The 27,554-nt window shown below is 41.8% G+C and overlaps 3 protein-coding genes across 8 annotated transcripts in view; all 3 read left to right on the forward strand.

Moving 5' to 3' along the window:
* The first annotated feature begins 9,433 nt into the window (after nucleotides 1-9,433).
* On the forward strand, nucleotides 9,434-17,256 carry poglut1 (protein O-glucosyltransferase 1). Of its 3 annotated transcripts, none has more exons than XM_062527869.1 (12): nucleotides 9,434-9,438; nucleotides 9,859-9,958; nucleotides 10,431-10,521; nucleotides 10,735-10,878; nucleotides 11,148-11,283; nucleotides 11,726-11,847; nucleotides 12,146-12,205; nucleotides 12,429-12,528; nucleotides 13,015-13,073; nucleotides 14,364-14,531; nucleotides 14,962-15,018; nucleotides 15,164-17,256. In XM_062527869.1, exons 2-12 carry the CDS (start codon nucleotides 9,883-9,885, stop codon nucleotides 15,318-15,320), a joined length of 1,170 nt encoding a protein of 389 aa, XP_062383853.1. In that variant the 5' UTR covers nucleotides 9,434-9,438; nucleotides 9,859-9,882; the 3' UTR covers nucleotides 15,321-17,256. The 3 variants fall into 3 exon arrangements, with proteins under 3 accessions (XP_062383853.1, XP_062383850.1, XP_062383851.1); XM_062527867.1 differs by lacking the exon at nucleotides 9,434-9,438 and adding an exon at nucleotides 9,693-9,780; XM_062527866.1 differs by lacking the exon at nucleotides 9,434-9,438 and having other exon boundaries at nucleotides 9,669-9,958.
* Nucleotides 17,257-18,354: 1,098 nt separating this feature from the next.
* LOC134071229 (calsequestrin-2-like) lies at nucleotides 18,355-23,639 on the forward strand. Its single transcript, XM_062527870.1, has 11 exons — nucleotides 18,355-18,961; nucleotides 19,605-19,689; nucleotides 19,820-19,920; nucleotides 20,286-20,397; nucleotides 20,884-20,957; nucleotides 21,810-21,940; nucleotides 22,046-22,091; nucleotides 22,321-22,375; nucleotides 22,484-22,584; nucleotides 22,867-22,941; nucleotides 23,260-23,639. Exons 1-11 carry the CDS (start codon nucleotides 18,725-18,727, stop codon nucleotides 23,470-23,472), a joined length of 1,230 nt encoding a protein of 409 aa, XP_062383854.1. The 5' UTR covers nucleotides 18,355-18,724; the 3' UTR covers nucleotides 23,473-23,639.
* Nucleotides 23,640-23,956: 317 nt separating this feature from the next.
* The window catches only part of LOC134070882 (WD repeat, SAM and U-box domain-containing protein 1-like), a 16,469-nt gene continuing 12,871 nt past the window's right edge, over nucleotides 23,957-27,554 (forward strand). For 2 of the 4 annotated variants that reach the window (XM_062527381.1, XM_062527383.1), the window contains exons 1-3: nucleotides 23,957-24,771; nucleotides 25,083-25,270; nucleotides 27,394-27,486. In XM_062527381.1, the coding sequence (XP_062383365.1) occupies nucleotides 24,374-24,771; nucleotides 25,083-25,270; nucleotides 27,394-27,486 (679 nt within the window). In that variant the 5' untranslated portion in view covers nucleotides 23,957-24,373. The remainder of the gene's footprint in view (nucleotides 24,772-25,082; nucleotides 25,271-27,393; nucleotides 27,487-27,554) is intronic. The other 2 variants (XM_062527384.1, XM_062527382.1) reach the window with 2 other exon arrangements.

Consider the following 27,554-nt stretch of genomic DNA (forward strand, 5'->3'; position numbering starts at 1 on the left):
ACATGTAAGCTAACACATTCTATGCTGATGTTTGCATGAATTAATCAGTTTTCTCCCTTCACTTTAGCCTATTTCTATCTCTCTACTCAGTTAGCCACAACCACAGCTTCTTCCTGTTAAATGGACTTTCTTCCTGGACACCACCACCTTAGTGTTTGTCTTATTGAGGGCTAGCTCTGTAAAGTGCCATGACACAATTTCAGTTGCAATTGGTGTTATAACGAGATAGAATAAATGGACTTGAATCGATTTCAAAGTCAATTGCTGTTTACCATACCTCAGTCACTGAGCGCTGTGTGAAACAGACACTTGGTGTGAGTGACATGCAGATGGTTTTGCGTGGACATAAGAGACCCCTTGTGGCGAACTGACAAAGAGAAGGGACAGCTGAGCTCGGACAGACCCTGCATTCTCAAACAGAGACTGACCCCTGCTGGCCAAAAGACTGTTTACGTTTTCACCTGAAACTGAGATTAGTGGTACAACAAATCCATTCAAAAACTGAATTCAGAGAAAATAACAATCTTGAACCTTCAGGTCATCTGACATCATAGACCTCTGCTCAACTTAGAGTGGCTAAACTATTGACACTTTAGTGCAATACAGCTGTACAAGTATGTGCAGTGCAGTGCATCGTATAAGATCACCTTAAAAAAGTGGTGGACATGAATGCCACTTACAGGCTTGGGAGATGGCATGGCCTTCTTTCTTCTTTGTTTCCATTTGATTCTTTTTTAAGTTACCAAATCTTGACTCGCTAAGACAAAAATGCAGACATGGAGACACCAGGAAACAACTTCAGAGAATATTGAATATTTCCATGACATTTCTATAACAAAAAAAACCCTTCAGTGACACTGGTAGTAATTCTCAGCAGTTCTGGGCTGATGCAAAACAGTCAAACTGGCCCAAAGAATTGATTTCCCTCTCCAAAGAACAGCTTCATTGTTCTCCCCATCAGAAGGCTCTCCCCTCTCACCCCCTCCAGCCTGGCGACTATCAGGCGGCCATTTTGTTTGCTCTGATTGCGGAGGTGGCAGATGCAGCCTGGGGGCCGGGCCAGACGGAGGAAGTGTTGCTATCCCCATCCCTGGTGCCCGGGCTACTCATTAGGCTGCCAGTCTGTTGTGCAGACAGGGGCACAGATGGTAGCGAAGTGGCACTGCCCCCTGAATAGACGTCGGCCACTCGCTGGCAGCCAGGTGTGAAGTTGTTTATAGCTGACCATAAGCCCGGACCTGGGGAGGGCCAGGAAGGGCTAGATGCAGAGACTCTCTACTGCACTGAGAGGGACGGCTTACAAATAAGCAAACGGGCTCGGGCAATTAGTGAGACATTAATTAGTCATTACTGGGACTGCAGTGGACTTTTGTTGGCGAGGTGTTGCCAACGCGGGTGGTGAGAAAATGGAAGTTTCCGAGGTAGTGATTATATGCTTGAATTGCTCCATTACAATGGCTGGACTTTAAGGGAGATGTCCTCTATTTCGGTCATCAATACCAAAACAGGTACAGTATTTGACATCTTGGTTTTAAAAAAAAAAAGGTTGATATGCTTGTAAGAGCTGTCACTGTGGAATACTTCAACGGCCCGTTTTGTCTATGGAATGTAACTAAAATTGAGAACTGTCTCCTGCAGTCATCTTCCTTTAAAATCATATGAAACATTGGCACAGACTTAATTCCATAGACATTCCTTATGTAAATGAAAGCAAATGGAAAGCCCTTGGCTAAAACAACAAAAAGCTAATGTGCAATATGCCGTGGCATGTACGGGACGCTGCCATAATCAAAGACAGCTGAGCAGCAGTTCAACAGCTGGGTGGCACCTCAGTCACAGCTTGACAACAGCCTGCTTTTAGACAACACGCCAAAACATCACACACACACACACGCACACACACACAAACAGCATTGCCACGGAACCTCTGCAGCAATCACGTCCCCCTGAAATATCTGCACCTTAGTCTGTGCCAACAGCCTGACACCTGGTCGGTGGAAACACGACGTGCTGCTGCTGCGGCTCTGGATCGCCAGGGTTTGCCAGAACATGTCTGAGATGCCAACCGCGCGCGTTCTGTTCGAGTCATACGGCTCCCGCCAGGTGTTCCCTCAATGTGTTTAATGTGGCCGTGACAAGAGCACAAGGCCCTGACGAGTCGAGCGTTTTGGAAGGAGAGTGTGTGTCGGGCGGCGCAGACGTCGGTTATCTCGTGGAGAATACGGTAGCTGCTGGTCTAGACCTCCACTGAAAGTCATTTGCTTGGAGTCCATTGTTTAATGTGTTAATGCACAGTCAAAACCACAAGCACTATCAACTATGCACAGCACAGCACAGCACAGCACAACCAACTATACAACTACAGTATATTAATAGATATGTTCAAGATGAGAAATCTAAATCAAACTACTGTAAAATAAGGGAAGTATGCAGATTATTTTTGTGTCAGCAAAGCAACAAGCGTACAAAAAGCATTGTAAACAATGAAAAAAAATCCCTAATGCTTGTAAAAACATAGCACCCAGTATAGCCCTGAACTTCAGCACACAAGTGCTATGCCAGGAGTGTGTCTGTGTGAACCCTGAGGCATTTTCAGCCTTTTGAACCCAAACGTGACCCGGGTCACACGCTGCCCTCAGTGCACAGCCAGTGCTGTCTTCTCGGGGTAACAGGTGCCCTGGTAACACAGCGGAGCAGTACTGTGCACCTAGCAGCAGTGCCCCCTCCTCCTCCACCACCCACCATTCCTCTCTCTCTCTCTCTCTCTCTCTCTCTCTCTCTCTCTCTCTCTCTCTCTCTCTCTCTCTCTCTCTGAGCTCTGAAGGCAGCTGGGGTGGTAGCCTCAAGCCCAGATGTCTCTGTGAGGTATTAGTAGTGGGTCATGCTCTGGAATTCACTGCAAATCTCCCCCATCCTTCACTGCCACGGTGGCTTGCAGACCCCCCAAGAGTCTGGCACAACAGGCACACACACACACACACACACACACACACACACACACACACACACATGCAGGGACAAACACACACACACAAGTGCAAACACATGCACCTCACTTGACATGCATCTTCATAATGTGGATATGTATACAACTGGACTGGAACTAAATATTTACGGGTTTTGGTATAAGGACATGTGTTTATGTACTGTTTACAAAATGTCTGTCTCATTATGTAATAGAAAAAGTGTATGTGTGTGCAAACTGTATGTTTTGTGTTGCTCTGAGAGAGACAGAGAGTAAGAGTGAGTGAGTGCGTGAGTGCGTGTGTGTGTGTGTGTGTGTGTGTGTGTGTGTGTGTGTGTTTGTGTGTGTGTGTGTGTGTGTGTGCTAATTTGTTGTTCTTGGTTTTTACGATAATTAAATTGTTTCATTCCGTTCTACTATACACTTATGCTTTTATATCATTATCTATGTTCTCATTTCCATCCTCTTCTTTTTAATTTCCAGATTTTGCTTGCAGTTCATTTTTGTCTTCATCACTTTCCTTTTAGATTAAGCTTTAGCTCAAACATGATTTCACTTTTATTGCTCTTTTATGTCCGTTATATTTTATGTGTTATGCCGGCCTTTTCTATCCCTATCAATTTAATATGGTTTCCTTAAATTGAGAATGTGATTGTTCTCGACTGAGAAGCACTTTGGTTTGACTATTATTTTTAAATGTCCTATATGAATATATAAATGTGACTTGATCTGACACAATTGTGCAAAGACAGGCTTGAAACTTGCTTCTGTCTTCGCCAAGCATTTGATTTTAAACCGTAGTCTTCTGTTGTGATGATTTGGACTTTCAGGCTATTGCATGGCTAAATCGATTAATGTCATTAAACCTTCCAGAACCAATTTTAATGACCTAACAATCAGCCCAAATCTATTCCTATTTTATAATATGACCGTGATGCACAAACACAATGAAAATATATCTAGAAAAAAAAAGGTCTAGTCAAAACATCCCTACTGCATAATTGCCAGTCACGGGATGAAAAAACACAGAATTTCACACATGGAGGATACTGTTTTAAAAATACTTGCCCCCCTTGTATGCCACTGAGGGCTGGTTCCCTGTTCATGGATTGAGCCTAGTCCTGGACTACAAAAAAAAAAAAATCAATGGAGATTTCTATTGAAGTTCTCTATTAGTCTAAGACTAGGCCTAATCCACATACTGGAAACCAGCCCTCCATGTTCCTGCTACTCTTTCAGTGAAGACAGCTCCCTCCCCTGGTGTCTGCAAACCTTCGAGGAGGAGAACCCGGCTCTTACAGTATACTAACCACACATCATCGAGGCAGATTGAATGATGTAAATCTAAACTCCTCTTGCTTCCTGTGCGGCTCTCTGAAGCCCGGCACACTCATCTGGGAGGTCACTGGGGTCAAGGATGCGAGAGTGGAACGTCATTTAGCACCGATAAAGGCCTGGGCTGACGTGTTCCATTTGCACAACCAGGTGGGAGAGGACTGTGACAGCGGGCTGAAATTGATGGGATGTCACTAATCGGCTGCAGCTGTCCGCACATATGGTTTTCCATACCCACGTTTTCATTTGAGAGAGAGAGAGAGAGAGAGAGAGAGAGAGAGAGAGAGAGAGAGAGAGAGAGAAAGAGAGAGAGAGGGAATTAGCCTGATATTGGATTGAAAGCACAGACAGAACAGAGGATTCACAAAAATGTGCCAGGTCTTCGGTTTTATATGAGATCTGGCATTAAATTGATAGAATTGGATAAATAATTGGTTAAAAGTATGCAGAGAAATGGAAAGCATCCGAGTAAGAGTCTATTGCGTTTATGAACGGAGGCCCATGAATAGATAGTTGTGTTTTGAGTCATGTCATCAGTCAAGGGAAATGTAGGCGTACAAAATATTTCTGCATCATATGCAATTGTTTGTTCATTTCCATTCCGCATCTAACTCATTAATTTCAGGGATTTTTTTGGATGGCTGTTGTCTGTTTCTGTATGAACAGAAAAGCATTTCATCTTTCAGCATTTGCCCTTTTGCAATGATGTGAAGATATGATGCCAGCCTCACAAATGTTTCTGAGAAGATTTATGGCGGAGTTAACAAGCTCGGCACATTGTTGCGCCATCCCTTATGCATCAAGCACACCCTGCATGGGCCTGTAAAGAGTAGTCAACCGTGACATAAAAGTAAAAAGAATTGACTTTGGTAGATGCTACTGAATTCTGCCCATAATGAGAAAACAAGATGGACTGGCAAGAGAGCTCTCAACAGAACAGGATACAGGCGTACCTTTGCTCTCTCTCTTTCTCTTACTCTCTCTCTCTCTCTCTATCGGTGCTATTTAGTTGTTGACGGATAAAAGCCTTTTACTGATGACAGAAAAGATGGACAGTTTGACAGAAACCCCATCAGCTGGGACGGAATTGAACACCGCTCCCCAAAGCAATGGAAATACTTGCTAAGCAGCCCTGTGCACAGCCATCATCAGCTGACAAGAGTCTGTTTGCAGGGGTTTATGGGAAGGCCCTGATCAGAATATAAGTAGCTATTCTCAAAGCCAAGTTTCTCTTGTTTTTCCTCTGTCTTAGAACCGTTGTTTTTTTAATACGAAATAAGATACACAGAAATAGATTTTTCTTTTTACATTTGACCAAGTGGAATGACAAAGGTTAGGCCATGTTTAACTGTTTACTTAAACTCAGCAATTGTAATGGGTAGCACTGTAACAATGAGACTAAAGCATCTATTTTTTGGTGATGAATGATTCAGCCATTACTTTGTCTGTTCAATAAAGGAACACTGTTTGAGAGTATAACATTTACAAACAGCCCTAAACAGCCCTGTTACAGTACATCTGCCTGAGTTTGGAAGGGTTGAGTAGAACAGGTGTTTCTGGGCTAGAATCTGAAGGCTGGGTGGTATAGGTTGTCCCAGCAGTGGAGGGATTGACTCACCATTCTGTCGGCTACATTCCTCAGAGTCCCCCTACTCTCTGGAGAGAGCAGGCCTGGGATCAGACAGATGGAACCACATATGAAGAGATGAAGGTTCAAAAAGAAACAATGCAATGTTGGCTATTTGAACAGAAAAGAATGCAACCCTCAATACTATAAACTATTAATATCTCACATTTAGATTCACTGAACATGCACATTTCAAATGATCCACTGATGAATAGATAACACAATAATTTGTCACACATTAATGTTAATATTCTAAATTAGCATTTTTTTTTTTTAAAGAAATTCTACAAGCATAAATGTTATGCATTTCATTCTGCAGTCTTTAATACATTATTCAGTCAATTATAAGCACACTATGGTTTCATAAGATAATACAATTAAATAATAAAATTCCTATTCCTGATCCCTATACTGCATTTGTATATGAGAATGCCACAATATCATTGCAGTGCTTACATCTCAGTTGTTCTAGGAGTCTCCGTCACTTCAGGACAGCTTTTCACTCAATCCAATGACCAGATTTTTTTAAATGCATCTTGGTCAAGAAACCACAAGATGTCAGCAGAGAATGGTTCACCTTTGCACAAAAGTGTGGTTAATGAACAAAACTTTGAAGTGAACAAAATGTGAATGAACAAAAGTTTCTGAACAAAAATGGTTAGTATTAGAAAATCTACAGTCTGCCATCTAAACTGCAACTAGGTAATATAAAGTTAAACGGTAAAGGTAAAAAAGTAAAACATGACATGGCCTGAAAGCTTGTAGTGTTATCTTCATTAGATTTGGGAATTCATTGAAAACAAATTATCGGTTGTTATTTAATTTAAACAATTATAATTGACTTGCTAGGTAATGTTAGAACTTTCATTGTTTTAACTGTGCTATGCTATGGTAGCACAATTTCATTTCCATGATTTAGAATAAACAGGAATATTAAAGGTGAACTATGCAAGATTTTTTTAAAGCTTAATTTACCTGAACTGAATCAGCTTTGGAGTCATTGGCATGGTTATTTGACTTATTCCGGGGTGAATGATGGCTGTCTCACTTCCCCCTAGCACCTGTGAGTGAAAAAACCATGCTTGTAAGTATGTGCCAACGGGCCGGTGGCATGACAAAAAGTTTCGCAGAATTGCAATGATGCTCATGAAAAAGCAGACTGACCGCTTGAGGAGTGTAAAATAGTGTAAATATAGTGTAAAATATACACACTAAAGTTGTAGGGGGAGCTCTGCAGAGAAACCTGCAAAATGAAAAAAACTGTGAAGAAATGGCCAATCCTGCATAGTTCCTTAAAATTTGAATAGTAGGTTATGGTCACGCTTTACAAGGAAAGGAATCAGGGTCAGATATGACAGGCTAATTTGTACTAATTTGGCACAAAATAGGAAGTTTTATTAGCAGAGTAAAAACACAGACCTTCAGCTCTCGACGTAGTCCAGACAGTAAACAATAGGGAAAAACAATATTGCGGCTCATGCTAAAAGTGGAGTCTTTCTGGTTTCGAGCGAATGGGCAGTATCTTCACTTCCGATCATGGGGGGCACCATTCACAGTGAATGACAATGCCGCAGTAGAATTGCAGGATGTGGTGTTGTGTACCTCTGTGTAGCAACAACAAACATTTCCCTATTTGAGCCTTCATAAATTTCCCTGCAACATGGATTGTCGAAGAAAATGGATTTAAGCCATCAAGAGAGAGGAAGGCACTGTTTAACGTCTCTAATGTCACAGTTGTTTGTGGCATACATTTTCATAGCAGCAATCGGTTCCAAACAATTAACGTCAGCAAGCTTTAGAGTTAAAGATGCGGTGCCGGTGCCTTGGGTTTTTCCCTGGGTCTCTGACACAACCCATTCAAGGAAGTCTGTTCTTGAGAGGACAACTGAGAGAAATCTCATCTAAGGCAGTATTCAGAGACAGAACATAAAACAGCTCAGAAAAAAAACCCTCCAGCAAAATAGTTCAGAAAGGCAAAACACAGGCAGGTGAAAAACAGACAACTTGACACTCCAGAGAAGGCGCAGATGATTGAAGCTGATTGGCATGCAAAGGTGGGACACAGGTAGAGGCAGGTGAAGCAGAAGCAGACAGAGTCGGGCAGCCGTGGCCTACTGGTTAGGGCTTTGAGCTTGTAACCGGAGGGATAAATGCAGAGACCAAATTCCTTGCAAATATACATGGCCAATAAGCCTGATTTGATATGATTTAAAGGGAGAGCAGAGACCAACAGAAGTTTAGTTGTACACTACAACTCCTGCAGAGGGAGACAAACAGACAAAAACTAGGATGACAATTTACAGAAGGCTCTTCTCATTCGTCTTTTTATCTATCCTTCCTTCCTTCCTTCCTCGGTCCTCCGGCTCATTAACTGGTCTATATAACGAATGATGGGGCTGCAACAATGGGATAGTCTATCCAGTGTTCTCTATAGATTAGTGGGAACGAGCCGTAGGACCGAGGAAGGGAGGATAGATAAAAAGAGGAATGAGAAGAGACCAGTGAGTCTGACAGCATCTCCAACAGTTAACTGATTATTCGACTATCCTTGCATACCAGTGCCTATGCTGTAGCTAGATGCAAAAATATGGCACTATTTTGAACGTAGCCTAATAAGGACAATGATGACATGATCTCGAAAATTCTCTCAAAAACTCTTCTATGGTGGATAATATTATGCAATTTCATGAATAAACACTAAATATGAAGTTTTGGTGAAGATTGAAAATGATCTAGGGGTAGCCTATCACAATGCACCTTCATTTTAACAATAGGCATATTCCTATTTCATGGCCGATTTTGGTTATTTTCCAAAACCAAAAGTCTTCTTTACACTAGATTTAAACTTAATAATGTCAATTATTTAGCATATTTAGCCTACCTCTTGTTTACAAAAAACATAACAGCTGCATGTATTTGAATGTGAAACATAGGCTACGTTTGTTGGTGAGCATTGTCCTAGCACAATATGAGGCATATGAGAAAGAAAACTAGTCAGAGCTACCACTTTATATAAAATGAGACTACATTTAGCAAATTTAGCAAATTAGCAAGTGCATCAAACCTGCATAACATAGCACTTTCTTGAGTTGACAATTAGCGTTTTGCTGGTAGCCTGGTCGTAGACTGACGCGATGGTAACTGCTCTAGGCTTCAATGCCTTGAGTTCCATTTAAGTTGAAGACTTGAATTTTCTTCAAATCTAGCATCACTTTCTTCGATTATATTGTTGTGAAATTGTTCCAAAAATGTGAAAAGTGAAACTGAAGCAAATTATTGGACAACATGTTGAAGTTATATTCGTACATAGCGCATAGGAAAACTGTAAACTGCCTAGACACGTCTCGCGAGCGCATGGTCCACGTTGGTCTGACCAGATTTTTATAATTGGCCTAATTTCTCCACTTCTTTTCCAGTGGCTAGAGCTGGATGTCAGCTCATTTCACAAATCACGACATAATGCAAACACATGGACCTAACATTTAAAAAAAAGAAAGAAAGAAAAACGTTGGTGTGTCAGGGCACTTTTAGCCTTTTAGACTACCCAAATTTCAAGCTAGATACAATCCTAAAAAAAAGTCGGATTTCGACTGACAGTGTGAACAAAGCCTAAATGTTATCTATTTTGAATCTTGTATCCCATTCTTTCATATAAGTGCAGATAGAGAAATATAACTTTTAACACTTGAGGGCGCTAGTGGTCCGTTGTTTTGCTCTGGCTATTTGTCGGCATATCAGAGAAGTGCAATGAAACAAATTGAATGCTGCTTGTTACAATAACGGCAAAGCGAGTTTAGGTTTCCAGCAAAGCCTGTCGATGTGGCTCGGCAAGGCTTTGACTTCGTAATCAACAGTGAGTAAGACAGGACTCAGAGTAGGCTTGATTAGAAGATAACCGACAGTGACGAATGACTACGTTACGTTCTTCCAGACTCGACTACTCGATCAACAAGAAATGGAGCCGAGGTTGCTGATCCTACTCACTGTCAGCATTCTGCTGTGTGAAGTTCAGAGAAGTTTGGCTGACAAAGGTGAGAATGTCTTGAAAACCAAACGTGTTTGCTCGTCGGATGGTCATGCGCGTTCAGGAGTGTTACACACGAGCTGTTATTTCTTGGAGTAAACGATTTTTCATTCATCAGTATTAGGTTAGCGGCGTGCTAACAGCCAGCTAGCGCTTGCTGGTGGTCCTTTCAACTACTGAGCTAAGTTTATCGGTAATCTATCTCCTGTAATGTAATGTGAACCGCACGGTCTACGGTTTTAATAGTATTAGGAGGATACGCTACACTTATAACGCATGTAAATCGACGAGCTTTTTACAATAATAAACGATGCGATGCTATCAGCTTTTTGATAAACTGTATGTAGCTGCCTTGCTAGCAGTTCGTACATAAAGTTTTCGATAGTTCTGCATGATTGTTGTTATGAGAGATATCCCGTTTAAACCCATGGGGTATGTTAGCCTGTGCACGTTTCTGGTTTCAAACGTCTCATTTGCAGGCAAGCGATGGAAGAAGCAACTGGACCAAATAGAGGAAGCTGTACGAAACTACAAGCCATGCAGTCAACACAACTGCAGCTGCCACCTTGGGTATTTCAAAACTTTTCAACATGTATACTAAATGCAGTTGTAGTTCCTGTTGTAAAACAATTAGCTTATTCATGCGTTCGCTTCTATCACGTAGTAGCACAGCATTCACGTAGTAGAACAAGCATGCACGACTATGTCATTTTGATTTGCAGTGTAAGTTGCTTTTTGTAGATTTCTAGTAATGTCCTGCATCTCTCTGTATGTGAATGACAGAGTCCTGAAGGCAGATCTCAAGCCATTTCACTCTGGAGTGTCAGAGTCTCTTATGATGGAGACAGTCCGTCGAGGAGTTGGTACGCACTACCAGATCATCAACCACAAGCTGTACAGAGAACAGAATTGCATGTTCCCTGCCAGGTGTGTGTGTGTGTGTGTGTATGTTGATTTCTGGACTGTCTGTAACATGTTACTGATGCTAGTTGTCTGTGGTGTACTGGTTCTGCCATTGGCTGAAGAAATTCTCGGCAATCCAATGAAAGGGCATTTAGAATAAATTGGATTAAGTGGTCAGTCCTGTGTAAAGCATATGGTGCTGTAGAGTTAATAGATATGCAAGTGTGTGTGTGAGAGATAATCCTTTAATTGATTTTATTTACCGTAAAGATCACTTCTCATTCTTATCATAGATGCAGTGGAGTGGAGCACTTCATTCTGCAGGTGATTGACAGGCTTCCTGACATGGAGATGGTGATCAATGTGCGAGACTACCCGCAGGTGCCCCATTGGGCCCAGCCTGCCCTCCCTGTTCTGTCCTTCAGCAAGGTCAGCACAGCTGAGATTGTTTGTTTGTTTGTTTGTTTTATTTGCCTTGTGTGTGATTTATTGCATTATTCTCATGAGTATTTATTACATTATATTAAGAACACTTTTTATCTAGTGGTAAACACTTCTGGTCCAAGACTGCTTAGTCCATGTATAGGAAATTGCCCCATACTGTATAATGGTATATGCCTTTGCTAATGCCACACACACACACACACACACACACACACACACACACACACACACACACACACACACACACACACACACACAAATTGTACACAGAAAAAAAAGTTAACACCATCAAATATTCAGTAGTATGAGGTTTAAAGAACACCCCACACCCTTACACAGACGAAAGAGACCACTCGTGATGTGTTTTCTGAATGTTGTTTTCTGAAGACGTTGACTAATCCTGCTCTGTTTGTTGGGCCCTGGCCAGACACCAGACTACCAGGACATCATGTACCCTGCCTGGACCTTCTGGGAGGGAGGGCCTGCTGTGTGGCCCATCTATCCCACTGGACTGGGCCGATGGGACCTCATGAGGGATGACCTGCAGAAGTAAGACTACAGTGACATTATACACAATATTGTCACATTGAACTTGTATTATGTGGAACTGGATAATAACACCCTTTCTTAGAATGAGTAGCGTGCTTGTGTAGTCAGTTTTTTTTCTCCTACAAACATCAGAAATCTGCAGTTTATCAAATGTTTAATTCTCAGTGCAAAGTGGGACAATATTTATGGATAGATAAACACACATAATTTGAGTCCTTGATAAACGTCACGTAACCAGAGTTTAGTCTCATATTTCCTCTGTTTGGTTCATAACGCATTGTTGTTTTGTGCTCTTCAGATCAGCGGCACAGTGGCCATGGAAAAAGAAACGCTCCAAGGGATTCTTCAGAGGCTCAAGGTTAGACTGAGGCTGAAGTCACTGGCTTTACAGTGCCCTGTTTTGTTTTGTTTTTTTTTCCCATCTGTCCCTCTAACACTCTAGAGGAGCTGTTAAAACATCAATACCATTTTGCCTATGGCCTGTTTGCAGGTTAAGACGACCCTGTGTTAAGTACAGTAAAGTAGCTAAGCATGCCAAGTGTTTTCACTAAGTTAAACAAATCCTCTGCCCCCACCTCCAGAACCAGCGCTGAGCGGGACCCTCTGATCCTGCTCTCCAGGGGGCAGCCGGAGCTTGTGGACGCCGAGTACACCAAGAACCAGGCCTGGAGGTCAGAGAAGGTTAGTAGAGAGTTGGCCTGTGCTCCATTTCTATGTCTATTTTTGTAGTTCATATACTGTACAGCGCAGACAAGTGGCATAAAAATGTTTTGCCAACATAACTTAGTGATACAATGGAAACAGTGAGGGGGAAAGTCCCAACTTGAGGTGAAGGGAATTTATTCTGCCACAATTTCTGGCAAGACTAGAAAACCTCATAAGCAAGTACATTTATAATTTTATTATCATTATTTTTAGTATATATTTCTTTATGATGCATTGTTTTTTTGTCAAAATAAATGTGCTTCTCTTCAAGGTTGGATTTCCCCTTACTGTTTTCATTGTGCCTCTGAGATATATTGCCAAAATGGGGTTTTCCTCATGCCTTTTTACTCAACTTTATGCCAGTAAATGTGGAGGGAGCTGTACAACGAAATGTACGATGAAGTGTAACAGATTCTTTCTTCACTCAACAAAATGAATGACGTTTGGTCTGTTCTTACACAGGATACTCTCGGGAGACCACCTGCTAAAGAGATTTCCCTAGTCGAGCATTGTGAATACAAGTAAGACTTCCTGTCTGTTCAACTTAAAAAGAAAGCTCTATAGGACTTCCGATAGCAACAGATCTCTCATGTTTTGTTGCGACATGCATGCCTATTGCCTACATACATGAGGGTCAACTGAGGTGTAACTGCGTTTGAGGTATAACTGTGTTTTGTTGTCTTTGTACTTATACTCTGCACAATGACAAAGTTGAATCTAACCTAATCTAATCTATAAACTTGGTAATGGCCTTCAAGGTATTTTGATATATGGAATAAATTAATTTGACAGAGAAAATGTTTTTTTTTGCCTCCACTGAGTTCATGAAGTCTATCTATCAGAACACCCTGGCAGCCATTATCTCTCATGTTGGAGGGATTATACTTTACCAGGGCTAATACTCTATCCATGGATTAGGCATAGTCCTCGACTGAAAGCTCTTTCTCATTGTAGATCTTCATTGAAGTTGTCTTAGACCTACTGTAGGATGTATAAGTACACATATTCATACAGGACATTAGGTTAAATTAGGGCTGTGCAATTAATCGATTTTTAATCGTAATCGAGATTATTATTTTAAATCGTAATCTAATGTGAAATCGTAAAAATCGATTTTTCACTTTAACTAGGGTAATAACGGTACTTATGTTTGCAAGTGTTGAATTTTGCGGCAAAAGCTCAAAAACGTTTCTTAATATCAATCAATGAATTCTTAATAATTGTTCAATAAGAGCAAGATTTGCACTTAAATCCCAATGGGGAAATTATTTGCAAAATGTCCAATAAAAAACATCATATTTCAAACAAATTCTTGCCTTTTGTCATTTCAAAAATAATCGTAATCGTAATCGAAAATCGGATTTTGAGAAAAGAAAATTGAGATTTTATTTTTAGGCAAAATCGAGCAGCCCTAGGTTAAATACAGATGTGTCCTGAATGTACCAAATGCAGTCTTTAACAGTAATCAACAGTAGGCTCTTTTGCTTGCCGGCTATGTTTCAAATTTCAAAGTTCTCACACAGATATATTCAGTGGCAGACCATACTGTAAGTCAGTTTAGGCAATTAACATCAAAAAACATTTGACATCTTTTTTATTCTTGTCGAGTCTCAGCAATATTGTCAGTGAATTTAAGGTTAGTGGTACCTACAGGCTTACTGTACCGAAAATTAACCGAAACGTGACTTCAAAATTGAAGTACACACCGAACCGTGATTTTTGTGTAGCGTTACTCCCCTACTAGAGCCTAATCTCTGAGCAGGAAACTGGCCTATATTGTGCAGTAGGTGAATTTGGTCTTTGTTCCGCAGATATCTCTTTAATTTCCGTGGCGTGGCTGCCAGCTTCCGGCTAAAGCACCTCTTCCTGTGTGGCTCGCTGGTTTTCCATGTCGGGGAGGAGTGGCTGGAGTTCTTTTACCCACAGCTCCGCCCGTGGGTGCACTACATCCCTGTCAAACAGGATCTGTCCGATGTCAGGTAAACCCAACCGGATACATTTTCAGTGACTTCACATTCACCAAGTTAGAGCTATTTAGTTTTGTTGTTGTTGTTGTTGTTGCTGCTACTGCTGCTGTGTTGATCATTCCACTGAACATGCGCTGAACAGGTAGAATAGAGATGTCACTCTACCATACTATATTACATTTTATGACTGCTTTGCAGTTTGTATGTAGTAGAGATTTATTTTTATTTATTTATTTTAGGAAACTAATGCAATATTCCACAACACTCTAGTCCACAGTTGACCAGTTCAGTTATTGTAAGACACACCCTGCTGGAAAAACAAGGCCTCAGTCCATACATATACAACAGAACCCAACTGAACAGTAAATTCTCACTGAACGGTGTTTTCTGGAGCCAGTTGCACTCTCTTAACTCCGCTGTTATTTTCTCCCATCTTCTGTAGAGATTTGTTGCAGTTTGTGAAAGAGAATGACAATGTGGCCGAAGTCATTGCCAAGAGGTAAAAAAAAAACAATCTGAGCTCAAATATGGCAGACATTTTCAAGCGTTATCTGAAGGAATGACTTCTTTAAGGTCTCTGCTGTCTTTATATCCCTCTACTCATCTTTCCCTCTCTTCCTCTCTCCCTCCCTGTCTCCCCCTAGAGGTGAGCGCTTCATCCTGGATCACCTAAGGATGAGTGATGTTTCCTGCTACTGGGAGCATCTGCTCAGCCAGTTTGCCCAGCTGCTACAGTACCGGCCCACCAGACGACCCAACTACAATCAGATCACCCACAGGCCCGGCCACGGCGAACTCTGACCCGGAGGACCTGACCTCCGAGACACGTGAGGCCATGTCCTCCTCTTGTCCATTAGGCTGCTCATATACCATTTCCTGCTCCTCCCCCTCTGTGCTTCACCAGGGCAGCTTATGCAGAATTGGCATCATGCATCATTTTCTCAGCTTTAAAGAGTACATTTTCTCAGCTTTAAAGAGCAGCCATAATGTCTAATAACCCGTCCTATTCATGAGTTTCATCAGGTCCCTTTCCACAGGTGTTTTAATCAAGCAACATAGTTTGCATTGATAATCAAGGTGCTTGATTTTATACACCTGTGGAAAGGGACCTGATGAAACCATGAATACTGTACAAGCAAAACTCAAAATTCTGGATGATTCCTGGTGTATGTTTTTTTTTTGTACTTCTACTTTTAGCTAAATATTGAAATAATACATTAGTGGGCTTTTGTTTACATGTGTAAGAGGTCATATAGTGTGTGAGATTGTAGTAATTGAGATTTAATTCCTGTTGAGCAGAAACACTTGGTATCTAAGAATGGTCTGCACTAGGGTTTCTGTTGTACTCTCAGGATGTGAAAGTGAATGTCTCCCGGCAACAAAAGAATTTTACAGTTCTAGCGATTGTGAACGGTGAACTAGAGAACGTCTTAATACAAGAATATGGAGTCTGTATGAAACATGTTCTCTACCAAAAGAGATTGTTGTACGAACATTGGTCAGTGGCAGTGACGCAAGGTACATGAACAAAGTGATGCTGATTTTCGCTATTGCTTAAATAGCGTCATACATGCTATGCTTTCAACTGGCAAGCTTTTTAAAAAGACTTTTCTGTTCTTTGTTATGGTTTTTTATTTACGGCTTCTTGCCTTTAGGCCAACAGCCAAACTCACACATTGGCTGATCGAGACCTTTGATGACAGCACAACTTTAACTGCCATTTTCTGCACTGGTTTTTATGAAAGTGACGGTATTACTGATAGATATCAAATGTCTGCTTCATTTTGGTGTGTATTCACAATTCTGTTTAACATCAATGAGTTGGGGGCGCTTAAGTTGACATTAGTGATATCATGTTGGTGTATGGTGGACATTTTATATCTTTATCAGATCATTCAACCACCCAGCACCTGAGAGGTGGGTGTACACAAGCTGGATATTTCTGGGCAGTTCTGGCAATTCTGGAGATTCATCATTTAAAAACAGTGCCGATGCAGTAATAATTGTTGAGCACAACAGGAGTTTATTTGCGTCTCGGACATCAATCTGCAACATCCTGACACGCTTTTTTTCCATCCCTCTCAAGTGCCATGAGAGACCACTTTAGCGTGCTCTAGTTTGACACGGCAACATTACACGCGGGGGTGCTGCTAACATAAAGCTCGTCACATGTCTGTTGCCACTAGTGAATACACAGATACACTGTTGTTGTTTGAATTCTCTATTTGTAAAGACCTGTATGGACCACATTGGTACCAGGTCGCTGTGGTGCTGAATGTCCGCTCAGAACAACCTTAGTGTACTACATGTGCTGTATTTAGACACATCTAAAGGCGTTGCCACACAACACCTGGGCCGCGTTTCCCAGATTCGTTAAAGAAACTAAGAAGCTTAAGCGCTAAGAATCTTAGGAGTGTTCTTAGAATGTTCTTAGAGCGCTCCTAAGAACTTCTTACCACTTAAGAGCCTCTTAACGAATCTGGGAAACGCAGCCCTGGCCTTGACTATAGTAATTGTTTGTTATCACAAGCGTGTTCTATTTGTATATTGGTGATGTAATATCATGATGTATGCCAAATAGTGAGAGAAGGGAGATGTTAAATCTAATTTTCCACTCTCACTGTGCAGTACATTATATTTTTCTATGTTTTATTTAAAACAGTTTTCCAATGGTTGAGATTAATTAATTTTCTGACTAGAACCACTGTGCTTTTCTGTACAATAAAACATGTCATTTAATAAATTCTTGTGTGTGTTACTATATACTAATTTAGATCATTGTTGTTTATTACCTCCACCAAGGAGGTTCTGTTTTCATCGGGGTTTGTTTGTTTGTTTGTCTGTCTGTCTGTTTGTTTGCAAGATAACTCAAAGTTATGGATGGATTTTGATGAAACTTTCAGGAAAGGTCTGAAAGGACCCAAGGACAGATAACATTTTGGGTGTGATCCGTATCACCGTCTGGATCCAGAAGGCAGTTATGTTTTCGCTAGGTGGAGGTCTGCGCTCTGCTGAAATACTTAAATTACATTTAATATAGGAGATTGAGGGATACAGGATTTCCTTCCCAGTGATCATGCAGAGCTTAAATCTACTAATCTACAAATCTTGAAATTGAACACAAAACACTTCATGACAGCATAAATTGCAACAGAATTGACAACTGGTCTGATCATTCAGGTCGGAGATCTTCCGATATTAATAGGTACAGGAATGATGACTAATGTCTGGAAGTACATAGGACAGCAGACAAGGTCAGGGGCTGATTGAAAAGGTCAGCGAGGACGTGAGTAGCTGTTCAGTACAGTTATTGGCCGGGTTTCCCAGAATCGTTAAGAAGCTCTTAAGTGCTAAGAACTTCTTAGGAGCGTTGTAAGAATGTTCTAAGAACGCTCCTAAGAAGTTCTTGGGACTTAAGAGCTTCTTAACGATTTTGGGAAACCCGGCCATTATCTGAGTGTTGTAGATGTGACAACAGCAGACCCTTTCTGCTTCCCTACTCTTCTGTGTCGCGAGTACACCACTGACCTGTTCTGTAGTGATGGTGTAGGGAGGTGGAGCAGACTCGAGTGGCATCCGTGTCAACAGAAGAGTGCATTGAAAGCCTACAGAATTTCACATAAAGTAGCTTTTTTTTAAAAAAAGGGCAGATAATCTATTGAAATATCAACTGAGCAATATGTACAGAGGCCAGGACTGTTAAGTTAATGAATATCTGTCTGTTTCAGAGAACCAACTACCCATTCCAGAAAGTGTCAATTAACACAAGTGCTAGCTTGCCCCCCACCACCACCCCCCCTCACTCTCCGTGCCTCAGAGATAATTCATTTTGTCCAAACTTGATGGAGGGATGGCGTAAATCCCTGCTGATTTCTGTAATTATCTGCCCCATATTTCTCAGTGGCACGTTCAGTATTTTTAGCCTTAAAGCGAAATGGCTTGGGAGAAGAGAAGGGTTGTGCACAAATTTCTGATCTTCTGACGCTTTCGTCCTCAGTCGAGAGAGAGAGAGGAACTCTTGAGAAAGCAGCAAGGGAAACTGAGAGGGGAGACAAGTCAGAAGAAGCGTTTCCTGAAACTCTAAACATCAAGGTGCGCAAGGACAGTGGATAGAAATTGCAAACTCACTCACTACACTCTAAATATAGGCTACAGAAAAACTCAGCAACTCAGCCCTGTTCGTCCACTGGCTCGGGAGAAGCAGCATGCTGTCTTTATGGATGATCTCCGTGGCATGCGTGGGTCTCGGCTCCCTATGCTCTGGGAAGGGGGGGCTGGAGTTCCCCAGCTTCGACGGCAAGGACCGCGTGCTCAACATCAACAAGCGGAACTACAAGAAGGCCCTGAAGAAGCACGACATGCTCTGCGTGCTCTTCCACGAGCCTCTGTCGACCGACAAGGGCCTCCAGAAACAGTTCCACATGACCGAGATGGTCCTGGAGGTGAGGTGGGGTGGGGGAGCGTAGTCGTACTGTAGGAAGGGCATAGGGGGTGATTTTGTATAGGTGACCTGGTTATAGAGGCATGTCAATGTATTATGGGCTCAGTTATGAGGAGCTTGATCTGGTAATGTTTGATAGAGAGGAGCTCAGGAGCAAAGAATTTGATAAGAGTTAATGTTTAACTTTTCTGGTGTTTTCTAGAGTTCATGGTGACTCCCAACAGGAATTTGCTGCATGCAAGTGGATGTACAGTACAGAGTATAGCCTAACATATCTACAGTGTACCATTAGCACAGTAATGTATGCCATTTACTGCATATGATGCATTTCACATTTCTAAAACTGTCAAATTTGGGCATCTTTATAGATTATAGATTTCTACTTCCTAACCTAGATGTGCTTTCTTTGCTTTTAATGAACACTGCAGCTCCAGAACTAGGGCATCTATTCAGTGTCACCAGTGACAGCTCTATTGTTATAATGCTGGTGCTGAATGGTCTCAATAACTGGGTCATGTGTAACTCCATTACTCCCTGTCCTCATTGGCATGCTTTGTTGTCCATGCGTGTTGTTCCATCAGTATGACCTGATGAAGATTCGGTCCCTTGGTCCCTCTTGACAACTTTCTATTCCCACCTCCCAGTTAGCTGCCCAGGTTCTGGAGGACAGAGATATTGGGTTTGGGCTGGTCGACTCTCGCAAGGACACCAAAGTGGCCAGAAAACTAGGTACTGCTTCACTGAACGTCATAATTCAGAGGATAAATGTTAGTCCAATAGTCTAATTTGATCAAAAAAATAAAAATAAAAATAAATAAAAACTCACTTTTTTTTTCTTGACTGTTTTATGGGCCCTCAGGGCTGGAGGAAGAAGGCAGTATCTACATATTTAAAGATGATCGCCTCATTGAGTTTGATGGAGAACTGTCTGCTGATACTCTGGTGGAGTTCTTGTTGGATGTGAGTGTGACTAGAGAATCATGCAGAACAGGGTTTTATGTTAATGTACATTCCACTCTAGGAGTGATCAGTGTATAGAAATATAATGTCAAAAATTGTGTTTGATTTAACTCTTTACTCTTCACACACAACCGTATGATTCTAAACAACCTTCAACCAGCACTGTTTGACTGGGTTTAAACATGGAGGGCTTTTGCTGCCCTCTGCTGGGCATAACATATAAACATCTCCTCTCAATTTCTCAGTCCCAGCTCATGTCTAGTTGAGGTTCTATACAGTAACTCTTCACCTTTCTTTTGCCCTATGCTGGTTTTCTCATGACCTCTGGTCATGCTTCTGTTTGTTGTCTTGCTGCCGTGCTGCAGCTCCTGGAGGACCCAGTGGAACTCATCAGTAACTCCCGGGAGCAGCGAGCCTTTGAGCGGATGGAGGGCCATACTCGCCTCATTGGCTACTTTAAGGGGGAAGAATCGGAGCGTGAGTATTGTTTTGAAACACATTCAATTTAGTTACTTACAACTATAGAAAAGAGTCCATTGCAATGAATATCTGCTGTTGAATGGGGGTGGGGGGGGGGGGGGTATGAATAGAATTGTGTTACAATGATAGCTGATTCCCAGATGTGCACAGAGCCTACATTTTGATGCACAGGGGAATGTTTTCCATTTCTATTTGTTCCTGCGTAACAGAAGGACAGAGTCAAAATTCAGACTGGGCCAGTGAATCCCAGAGATGTTCCCCTTGAGTGCTCAGTCTATGCAAAGATGAGTCCCTGAACAACAGCACTCTCCTAAAATAGCACTCACTCACCACTCCGTTTGTAAGAACAAGAGCAGTTTAACAAGGTTCTCAGAAGGAAGTGAGGAAAATGTCTTTTGGATGTTTGTAGGCGGAATTTAGTCTAAAATATAATGTACTATATCATTATTTTAAGTTGCCTCCCCCCTTCTCTCTCACTCACAGATTATAAAGCCTTCCTGGAGGCGGCTGAGCAGTTTCAGCCCTACATCAAGTTCTTTGCCACTTTTGATAAAGCGGTAAGTTTATCATGCTGTTAACGGAGTGAATCCTGATGTTTAGAGAGGCGTGTGTGTTACACTTTGGATAGTGACACTTTATTTTACCATTTAGGATGATAAGACCAGGGATTTCAGGGTTTTAACCTTGTTCATTCTATTCTTAATATGATGAGCAGATTTTGCATGTCACAATAATAATAAATGCCTGGATTCACTCTTTATTATCACCTAGAGGGAAGAAATACTCTTTTGTGAGGGTGGAATTCTGAATAACGGGACACCTATGATGTAGATCTGGTTGAGATCGGAAGCAGGTTGAGTCTGGAACAGGTTTTACAACAATGAGCTCAACTTTAAACAAGTTAACTGTCCACCGCTATCACTGTTAGGGCCAAAGAAACGTGTACAATAAACTGAACTATTCGGCTTCCATCTAAACTGAACCACTTATTTCCTTTGCGTGCTATAAAGGCATGACTATTGTCTATAGTGGCATCCGGGGGATAAGAAGGTTAAACGGCCTACCAGGTGTCCCGTTATACGGAATTAATGGACAGAGGAAACTCCCCTCTGCTGTACGTCGGGGAGCTCTTTGCCTCCGCCTCTTCCATGAATTCTGTATACAGTAATTTCCTGCATAAGCCGCATTGTGTACAGTATAAGCCGCAGGACAGTGTTTTATGCAACTTAAAAGAAACAGAACCATATTAACACCACACCATTTTAACTGCCCCCTATATTAACCTCATAGCTGAAGAAATTTAGCTAAATCAATGTATAAGCCGCGGCTAATAGTCAGGAAATTACGGTAATGGGATATCTCGGTGCACCTCCCCTTACATATTGTCTCTGTTTGTCTATATGTTGCAGGTCGCCAAGCATCTGACTCTAAAGATGAACGAGATCGACTTTTATGAGCCCTTTATGGAGGAACCAGTGACTATACCTGGAAAACCCAACTCTGAGACTGAGATTGTAGACTTTGTTCACACACACAGAAGGTATAGTAAGTGTACTAATTTACAAGAGTAACATAAAAAACAACAGTATGAGAAGTATCCACATATCCCCATTTTTGAAATACTACATTTCTGAATTCTCTACAGGCCAACTCTGAGAAAGTTGCGCTCTGATGATATGTTTGAGACCTGGGTAAGAAAATAAATGTTTCTAAAGAGTTTCATTTGCATCTTAAAGGTTCTCTAAGTCTTGTTATGCGGTTTCCAAGATAGAACATTTGTTAAACCTTAAATAAGGTGACATTAGAATATAACATAACTACTTTTAGATGATCCCATTGGATATGGGATCATCCACCAATGATACATTCTGCAGCAAGATGACATTTATAGCACATTTCTGCATTCTGTCTTTATAACAGGAGGATGACATGGATGGAATACACATAGTAGCCTTCGCTGAAGAAGAGGATCCCGGTTGGCTGATAGTTCTGACAATATACTATCTGTATTTCTTGATTATTGCATTTTTATGTTTCACTGTTGGTTGCAATTGGTGAAAATGTACTGTGTATCACCTCTAAGATGGCTATGAGTTCCTGGAAATCCTAAAGGAGGTAGCAAGAGACAACACCAATAATCCTGACCTGAGCATTGTATGGATTGATCCTGATGACTTTCCTCTGGTAAGACTTCACAATACACGCCATGTATGGTTTGTGTAGCTGGTTGTCTAGAGCATTTTCAGTGGACTCGACTGAGCAGCAAACTTAAGGGAAGGATACAGCATGCTTGTTGAATGTATTTGATGACTACTGGATATCCTGATTTTCATTTCAGGGCCCATGTTAACATGTTGGACGTGATACTGTACAATCCTGTGTTATTTATTCCAGTCAGCGTAATGAATCCTTTGGTGTTTTGTGTGTAAACTGTGTAAAACAGCAACACATTTGTCTTCTACGCAGCTGACCACATATTGGGAGAAGACCTTCAAAGTGGACCTTTTCAGACCACAAATTGGTGTGGTGAACGTGACTGACGTGAGTCCCTTAATCACAGTGCCCATAACAAATCTATCAAACCTTGATGATGCACACATGCAAGGATGGGCTGGAATGTGGGTAATTTTTGTAAACAAACATGAATGGCACTTAAGTTAATTACTTAGGGGTGGATTTGCCCTTCAAAACCCCATGCTGAACTGTATTGCCATGGCCTTTGTGGTGCTTGTTTTTGAAATGTTACTAGCTGTAGTCTCCAAAGCCTTACAAATAATGATGAAACCAAGGTTACAGTATGTGACTGTGGCTGAAAGGTCTGTCATGTTTTGTGTTGATGTTCTTGTCCTTCTGTTTTAGGCGGACAGTGTGTGGCTGGACATTGCCAGTGATGAAGCCTTACCATCAGCAGAGGCCCTGGAAGACTGGATAGAGGATGTGCTCTCTGGGAAGATCAACACTGAGGATGATGATGATGAAGCAGGACGTGAGGGCGACAATGAGGAAGATGATTACGAAGAAGAGGATGATGAGGATGAGGATGCTGATGATGCAGATGATGACAATGACTGAAATTCATTATAATTGTGAAGTGTGAATCCTTTGTATGCCTTCAAAGGTCTTCTTATGTCTGGTGTTTTAGTGTAAAGGAATTTGAGCAAGGTGTCTAATACCAATATTCAAAGGCAATGGGTTTCTTTGGAGGATGGATACCAAATTATGAGGAAATAAAACTGAATTAAATACTCAGAACTACGTTTTTATTCCAGACACATAAGGGATAGCCTGCTTAGGCCTACTTGAGTATTCTTACTTCTTGAGTGAGTGTATGGTCACAGTTATCAAAAAAAGTGCATACCTGTAATGTAATCCAATGGCAAATTACTGATGAATTCCTTCCTTTTTCTATTCTTAGCCTTGTATAAGCAAAAACAAACAAATCACTCCACTGGGGATGGTTCAAGGATGGCTCACTTATTGTATCTTTCGGCACTTAAAGTTGAAACTATTAAGGAAACTATTGTACCAGCAGACGCATGCCCTTGTGACCTAGGACCTACTATGCAGTGTTATAGTCTGTCGTTCTGTTTGTTTCGCATCCTTGTCTTGTTTGTTTTTTTTCCTTTTTCCCAATGTATTGGAAAATGCCCAATGTGTTGGAAAATGCCCTCTCCCAGCTACTGTAGTAAACATCTCCACGTGGTCCTCAGGGGGGTATCACATGACTGTCTCTGAAACAGGAAGTAACGGAACGAGATCAGAATTGGTGACGAGGACTGAAATCGCTACTAATAACTTCTAAAATAATAAGATACCTTTTAGAGCAAAGTGTATAACTGTTTACGTAAATACTAAATGCGCCTCTATACGTCGCTGAGGTGGCGCTTAGTATAGGCTAGTGTACAACTAGTAAAAAACAACAACAACTGTAGGCTACTCTCTTGTAGGTTTCAAGGAAGAACCCTTTTCAGCAATGGTGTCGCTGATATGTACTTTACAAGATCACCGAGATGAAGTGAACTGGTGCGTCTTTTCCGCCAAATTGCTGGCTACTTGTTCAGCAGACAAGACCATTCGTGTTTATTACACTAAAGACTTCAGCGAGCTCCCCTTCTCTCCTCTGTCGGGTCATGGCTACACAGTGCACTGCTGTTCCTTCAGTCCCTGTGGACAGTACCTGGCTTCCTGCTCTACAGACGCTACGACGGTGGTCTGGCAGATGGACAGCGGCGAAATAGAGGTCGTTTTGGAACATCCCGGTAGAAGCCCGGTCAGAGTGTGCGCCTTCTCGCCCGACTCGGTGCACCTGGTGTCCGGAGCATCTGATGGCACGCTGGCGCTGTGGGATTTCAAATCTAGATCAATACTCAGGTCTGTCCCAACTGAATGTTAGTGTTATATTATATTTGACAAATGTTTTGGTAGACCAACGTATATTCCAAGTGGAACATCCAGTGAACTGTTGCTTAAATTGGTACTTAAATGTCACATCATAGACAACATCAATAATCAAGAAGCAACAAGTAGCCTAATTGTGATACTGTATATTCATGGGTCACATCATAAACACATGACATTTGCGCAAAGGCATTAAGTCAATTTACAAACAGACAAAATGACTTGCATACAAAACATTACAGATTGGACTAAATTTGTGCTACTACCCCTTCCAATTGAAACAGGACGGGTGGAGTGGCTGACACCACTATGGTGGCCTGCTCCTTCAGCCCGTGTGGTCAGCTGTTTGTCAGCGGCTCCATGTATGGAGACCTCAGAGTGTGGAGCCTGGAGCTGAGGCAGCTTCACGCTGAGAAGAACGCCCACGACCTCGGTGTTACCTGCTGCCAGTTCGCCCCGCAGATGCAGAAAGGTACAAATGCCACACCTGGTCCATAAAATCACCATAAACCTGAATCCTGAAAACTTGATCACTGAAGTTGGGGGTTCTTCTTTTTTTTTTTTTTATTCTAGCTTGATTAACCTTTTCACTTAAGGTGCTTCTCAACATGCCTTCTCGATCCTCGAGGGGCATTCCCACTGATCTATAACTAACACTGGATAGACTATCCCATTGTTTTCGCCCCATTATTCTTTATGTAGATCAGTGAGGATCGAGGCCCAAGGAGCGAGGAAGGACGTATAAAAGCGCAAATGAGAGGCACTCTTAGATTGGGTAAAGCCAGCCCCATCTGCCGGTGATTGGAATTTGCCCTGCAGCTCAGGCTGGAAATCTGCACATTTATCTTTCCTGCTTCCTGTCCATTTGCTGGAACCAATTACAAGCTGGTTTATCCACCAGGCACACCCGGATCGTTGGTCTGATTGGTTGAAGGGCTATCCAAGCGTAGAGTCATTTGAACTGTGCTCATTGATCATGCCTCTTGTGCACTAGGGATACAGTGCAGAATCCCCATCTGCAGACCAATATTCAATCTCAAAAGACTGAGCTCAGTCTGGTGATAGCCAGGCTACCAGTCACTGATTTTCTGGTTGATTTTTCAGTCACTGAGTGTCTGCAATTCAAATGTAATACATTTTTAATACGAGTACAGCTCATTGCTTTAAATGATCCTTAAACTGTGTGTTCATTTTGTGTGCTGATCATAAACAGTTCCAACCAATTAACACATTGCTTCAACTGTCCAACCATGAGACATACAGTACGTACATCTAGGCCTGGTTAGCACCCCCCCTCCCCCCATCATGGTGCTGTAACCGCAGGGAGTGTTACTCCCAGTCCTACAAAAAAGAGCATGGAAGGGATGTTTTGGCTGTTAAGATGAAATATCACTATTTAGGGATCTTTAAGGATGGGCCATACAACAGGATTACATAAATTCTCCTTGATGTCTGAGAAAGGCACAATATGATTTAGGGTGTGCAGCTAATTGCTGTAGAAAGTACAGCATGTATACTGTACATACTGTATTGCAAAGGTAGCCGCTTATGTTACAAAGTAGTCTGTGATATAATTCTTTGTTGATTATCCAATATTCTGCTCAAATATATATTATTGCACCACAAAAAAGTACCTCAGAAGTAAGTTCAAAATGTTCTGTCCTGGCCTCTTTATACCAAACCAAAATTCAAAATAAAATAGAAATATATATCTTTTTTTTTCTGCGGATAAAAGAGTCCATAAATTCTGGTTTGGCTTTCTCCTCAACTGCCAGTGTTGTGAGTCCCTGAGCCCCAGGTACTGTAGGTCACTGACTGAGGCAGCCAGTGTGCGCTACGCTACCTTTCTGCGGTCGGGGATATTAATGAGGCCTGGACGGGCCCCGCTGAGTTCAGCTTGGAGTCTCCTGAAAAATGAAAGGAGAGAAAAATGTGTGTTGGCCATAAATAGGCGGCAGCAGGGCAGGAGGAATTCAGCCATCTTATTTTTAGCGGTAGATTTAATATAGAGGCTCTTGTCATAGGAATGACCGTTTGACTTTCTGTGTGGAAGCTTCTCTCTCTCTCCCCCCCTCTCTCTCTCTCTCTCTCTCTCTCTCTCTCTCTCTCTCTCTCTCTCTCTCTCTCTCTCTCTCTCTCTCCCTCCCTCCCTCTCTCTCTCTCTGCCCTCTCTAAGGCGTTGAATGTTGCATATGTTTTAATGGCACATTAATGTGAAAGTGAGAGCTGCAGAGTCTGATAAAGGAGTGTCATCTCTCTCTTTCCCTACTCTTCTTCTTCTTCTGCTTCAGCTTTATTTCTCACATGCACTCTTTATTTGACTCTCTCTCGGGTCAGTTTTTCCGCTCAGACCTGCACTGAGAAATATGCATCGGTCAAATGTAACCATTAGTTATCCTTTACATGCTTCTGAAATGCTTTGTGTGTTGCAATGGTTTATATAACATGATGATAATGACATAATTATCTGGTGTAAAAGGTGAAAGGTGAGACATGTGCAGTGACTAAGGCATTAGGGATGTGGCTTAGGGACCTTTTGTGATTAGAGTGCAACTACTGACTCTCTTGTGTCCTCCTCCCTCTGTCTTCCCCAAGAGACCGGTGGCAATGTGGTCCAGTTTCGTATGGCCTCCTGTGGGCAGGACAGCCTGCTGAAGGTCTGGACCATCTCTTACACTCCACACGCAGGTAGAGTACCTGCACTCTGTAGGTGTACGTGTACTGTACAGTAGGTTTAGTCTGTTTTTTTTGTAATT

This window comes from Sardina pilchardus, chromosome 23, assembly GCF_963854185.1.
Source record: "Sardina pilchardus chromosome 23, fSarPil1.1, whole genome shotgun sequence".
Classification (NCBI taxonomy): Eukaryota; Metazoa; Chordata; class Actinopteri; order Clupeiformes; family Clupeidae; genus Sardina; species Sardina pilchardus.

Coding starts and splice junctions, on each gene's coding strand:
- poglut1 (XM_062527869.1), top strand. CDS start 9,883: ATGGAGCCGAGGTTGCTGATCCTACTCACTGTCAGCATTCTGCTGTGT. Junction 9,959..10,430: donor GAGAAGTTTGGCTGACAAAG/GTGAGAATGTCT, acceptor TCTCATTTGCAG/GCAAGCGATGGAAGAAGCAA. Junction 13,074..14,363: donor GTCGAGCATTGTGAATACAA/GTAAGACTTCCT, acceptor TTTGTTCCGCAG/ATATCTCTTTAATTTCCGTG.
- LOC134071229 (XM_062527870.1), top strand. CDS start 18,725: ATGCTGTCTTTATGGATGATCTCCGTGGCATGCGTGGGTCTCGGCTCC. Junction 18,962..19,604: donor TGACCGAGATGGTCCTGGAG/GTGAGGTGGGGT, acceptor CCCACCTCCCAG/TTAGCTGCCCAGGTTCTGGA. Junction 22,376..22,483: donor CGCTGAAGAAGAGGATCCCG/GTTGGCTGATAG, acceptor ATCACCTCTAAG/ATGGCTATGAGTTCCTGGAA.